General features: G+C 37.2%; 1 protein-coding gene across 1 annotated transcript; it reads left to right on the top strand.

Annotated features, from left to right (window-relative positions):
• Positions 1-2008: 2008 nt before the first annotated feature.
• On the top strand, positions 2009-3655 carry LOC132611666 (uncharacterized mitochondrial protein AtMg00810-like). Its single transcript, XM_060326060.1, has 2 exons — positions 2009-2091; positions 3217-3655. Exons 1-2 carry the CDS (start codon positions 2009-2011, stop codon positions 3653-3655), a joined length of 522 nt encoding a protein of 173 aa, XP_060182043.1.
• Positions 3656-4755: the final 1100 nt, after the last annotated feature.

The raw sequence follows: 4755 nt of genomic DNA, 5'->3' as shown, positions 1-4755 counted from the left end.
ACAACAGCTGTAGGCAAGGCAAAAGGGAGAAGTATGCAACTGCTAAGGACGAGCAAAGGCAAATTAGATTGATAACCAACTCAAAGCATCAATGCAGAGCTGAGTGGAGTTTTTCCATACAGTAAGACATATAGGGAACAATTCAAAGTGGGAAAACACTGCAGCAGACTGACCAAGCTAGGCATGGATCAAATTCAAACAGGCTGTGGGCTAAACAACTTCTAATGAGTGCCTCTTAGGACAGTTTCACTTCAAACAGAGCTTATAGGAATGCCGGTGATTAGGTAAATTTGTCTTAGCTCAGGTTAGGTTGACAATAACATTGAACACTATAGTTCGAGAGTTAAATTCGTGCATATTTATCTAAACCTCAACTGAATCTGAGTATACAACCATATTGGACTGCTACTAATCACCAAAGGACCATGCTAAACGAGTTGAATAAATATGCAGCCTATGAACCAATCTGAGCATATTAATCATTTTTTTCTCATGGAACAGAACTGAAACCAAAGATGAAAGGAGAGGAAACCTAAACTGGACATCGGGGAACAAAGAAGAATCATACGCATCTCACATTTTACTACCTTGGTTCAGATTTTGTTAGCCTTGCATTTAAACTTTCCAAATTCTATTTTTTCACAGCCAAACACCCATAACTTTCCCTTTTATGCTTACTAAGGTTATGCAAACACTTAAAACTTTCAAAACTCTTAATTTGTTAAGAACAATGACAGCCCCTTAGACAAACAGGTCAATACCCAACCATGAGCCATTTTAAACATGAATAGACAAAATATACAAGAAAAATCTCATCATCATGTTCATTAGTTTCAAGCTAAACCTCCTCAACTGGATTTTTTGCCCATTTGAGTCCAGAATAAGCAAGCAGCATACAAAGTATTCTCATCATGAGCATGTAAGTCGTATACACCAGATTATTTCATATAAGTCAAGCAAAAGGTATCATGCTATGATCACAGTATCTGTCTCAAGAGGTTAAACAAACCAGGCTAGATTTACCCTTCATCAAGGTAACAACTAGATTCAATCATCTTTACCGCAAACCATCATTCTTATCATAATACAAACTGGATATGCTTTCTCTATATTGCAATTTCGACCCTCCCTATTACTATGCCATTATTAAACCACATTGAACAAACTTATAGAGGTGTTCTTCGTTAATATAATCAGAAGCGAAACAGAAATCAGCCACAGATTCGACTACTAATCATGCCTGACCTAACAACAACCCTTAAACAAGTTCGAATATCCTACTGACTAATTAACCAGATTTGTATAACAATACGCAACTTAAACCAACTAGCATGATTAACTCACACATTTGAATCAATTAAATCCAAGTTATCACACCTAATACATGTAATTACACAAACAGAGCCAAACTCGATAATTAAACCATCATACAAACTAATTAAGTCCGGATTAATATCAACACACAGACAGACTATCCATTTAACCAAACTAATCTAACTAATCAGCCTGTTTTAAACCTACATAGCGATTAAGAAAAAAAACACAGATAAAATAGAAAAGTAAAAGGGAAAGGGGAAATTACTTTCTTCGGGTGCAGCGAAGTGAGGCGCGGGTTTCGATATAACCTCGAACACTTCAAATCTACTTTGAAACGCTACGAATCCCGAATTTATATACCCTCGAATCCAACAGATGCCAAGGGTAAAACAGAACAAAAAATGGTGTAGATTTCGACTCAATATCAAACGATACTGCTAAGAACTAGTATTGCCTATGGGGGTTTCTTGTAATTCGAAAAAAAACCTCAGTTTCTTGGGGAATTTCTGCCTCCAAAAAAAACCTCTCTTTGTAAGGGGATTTTTGCGGCTGAAAACTTGTTATTGTCAGGGGATTTCGCTCATCCCAAAAAAAAACTTCCCTTCAAACGATTCAAACACCCCTATTTATAGGGTTTTGCTTTGCATTGTGTTGAATAAAAAAAAGGAGATACGCGTGGGAAACTGGGGGAATGGGGATGGCAGTGAGCGTGGGGGACAAAGGGAGGTGGAAGAGACAGGGGGAACAAGAGAGGATGGGGGAGATGAGGGAGAGGTGAGGGAGGAAAGAGGAAAGGAAAGAGAGAGATGAAGAAGAGAAGGGATGGGGCGGCTGAAAATAGGAAGGGAACCCTAGTGGTTCCCTTGTTTTGAACGAAAATGGGTCGGGTAAGGGTAGTGGGCCGGGTTGTGGGTTAATAGACTGGGTCAATTTTCTTTTGGGCTGGGTATTAAAATTTGGACTGATCTGAAAATTTGGTTGATGAATTTAAACATGGTTGGTCATTAATGGACTAGTCCGAAAAATGCTTATGAGTTGATTGGCTTTGATTTGGGTCAGATGAATTAAAAATATGGGCTGAATGAAATAAATAGTTTGGCTTCTAAATTTAAATAAAAGACCCATTTTAATTAACTATATACTAAGCGTGCTAAAATATCCCCTAATATAAAGGTGTGTATTTATTAGTATTCAGATGAAAATAAAATGATATGACGTCGTAATAGTTGTGCAGTAATATTTTGAAATTCAACAGTAAGTAGACGTTATTATTAAATTACGCGAAGATAAATGCGGTGCGTGTGCATAAGCTGGTAAAAATGCTGAAATGATAAAAGATGCGAATTATAATAATAATAATAATAATAATAATAATAATAATAATAATAATAATAATAATAATAATAATAATAATAATAATAATAATAGTGGTAGTAGTGGTAGTAGTGGTAGTAGTAACGGTAGTAAAAGATAATGACAGATAATGAAATGCCGGTATTAATAAAAGCTGATAATTATAGTAAAAAAAATGCAAATAATTATTTTTTAAAGTTACCAAAATATTGGAAGCGAAAAATAGCTATTTCGGAGGAAAGGTGGGACAAAATTAGGTGTCAACAACGTTTAGCCCGGTGGTGAAACCGACTACGATTCGTACGGTTCTTTCTCTCTCTCTCTTTCAAAAGCATGGCCAATTCATCAGTTGGATGTGAAAAATGTTTTTCTTCATGGTGAGCTACGAGAAACAGTGTATATGCATCAACTATTGGGTTATCGGGATCGTAACCATCCGGATTATGTATGTCTTTTGCGAAAGTCATTATATGGTCTTAAGCAGGCACCCCGTGCATGGTATAAGCGGTTTGCTGACTATGTCATTTCTCTTGGTTTCTCAAATAGAAAATGTGATAACTCATTGTTTATTTATCGCAAGGGGACTGACATGGCTTACATCTTGTTGTATGTTGATGATATAATCCTGACTGCTTCTTCTAATGCTCTCCATTTGTCTATAAAGGGTCTTCTTAGCTCGGAATTTGCTATGAAAGATCTTGGTCCTTTGAATTATTTTCTTGGCATTGCAGTGTCCCGACATAAGGGTGGTATGTTTCTTTCACAGCGCAAGTATGCCGAACAAATAATTGAGCGGGCCGGAATGTCCTCTTGCAAGTCATCTCCTACTCCTGTTGACACAAAGGAAAAGGTTAGTGCTACTTCTAGTGCTACCTATGAGGATCCCACTCTTTATAGGAGTCTTGCCGGGGGCTCTACAGTATCTTACATTCACCCGACCGGATATTTCTTATGCTGTTCAACAAGTGTGCTTACATATGCATGATCCAAGAGTTGACCATATGCAAGCTCTAAAGCGCATTATCCGGTACATTCAAGGTACGCTTGATCATGGCCTCCATCTCTATTCATCTTCGATATCATCTCTTGTCTCTATACTGATGTTGATTGGGGTCGTTGCCCGGATACAAGACGTTCTACCTCTGGTTATTGTGTATTTTTGGGTGACAATTTGTTTTCTTGGTCTTCCAAAATACAACCTACTCTTTCTCGGTCGAGTGCTGAGGCCGAGTATCGGGGTGTAGCAAATGCAGTATCCGAATCCTGTTGGTTACGAAATTTGCTATTAGAGCTACATTGTCCGATTAAAAAGGCTACAATTGTTTATTGTGACAATGTTAGTGCAATTTATTTATCGGGTAATCCGGTGCAACATCAACGTACCAAGCATATTGAGATGGATATTCACTTTGTACGGGAAAAGGTTGCCCGTGGATAGGTTCGAGTTCTTCATGTTCCATCACGATCAAATCGTGGATATTTTTACTAAGGGTCTTCCGCGTGTTCTGGTTGAAGATTTTCGGGACAGTCTCAGTGTCCGTCAACCTCCCGCTTCGACTGCGGGGGTGTGTTAAGATATATATGTAAATATATATTCTGTTATTGTTTTTAGGATTGTATATATTTAGTTGCCTATTTAGTAGCCTTAGATTAAGCCTAATTATATGCAATGTATACTGTATATATTCCAAGGTTTCAATGGAAAACGTGGAGGAAAATATTCTATTAGTTAGTGGTCATAGCCCTAGATCTATCTATTCTTCGATAAAAATCCGCTCTTTCTTGGTTAAAGTTCATTATTTGTTTTCTTTTATTTTTATTTATTTTATAAATATAAATTTGGATTTTATTTCTTGTTTAGATAATTAGCATTAGTTTAATTTAGTTGACGGTTAATCATAAGTCTCTGTGGGTACGATATCTGGACTTTAAATCCTATATTACTAGTACGACCGCCTATAACCCCCCCCCCCCCCCCCCTCTCAAGTTGGAAGGGGCAGAGAGCACACCCAACTTGGATGTATTTGGAGATAATTTGTGGTGGATTTGAGCTGAACTTCAAATTGAAAATTCGAGTTTAATATG

This window comes from Lycium barbarum, chromosome 9, assembly GCF_019175385.1.
Source record: "Lycium barbarum isolate Lr01 chromosome 9, ASM1917538v2, whole genome shotgun sequence".
Classification (NCBI taxonomy): domain Eukaryota; kingdom Viridiplantae; phylum Streptophyta; class Magnoliopsida; order Solanales; family Solanaceae; genus Lycium; species Lycium barbarum.
The sequence above is the reverse complement of the archived record's forward strand: the minus strand, read 5'-3'. Positions and strand labels throughout refer to the sequence as shown.

Bases quoted from the DNA above. Each gene is read 5' to 3' on its own strand.
- LOC132611666 (XM_060326060.1), top strand. From the start codon at position 2,009: ATGGGGATGGCAGTGAGCGTGGGGGACAAAGGGAGGTGGAAGAGACAG. The intron at 2,092-3,216 runs GTGAGGGAGGAA...TTTCTCAAATAG, and splicing joins ATGGGGGAGATGAGGGAGAG to AAAATGTGATAACTCATTGT.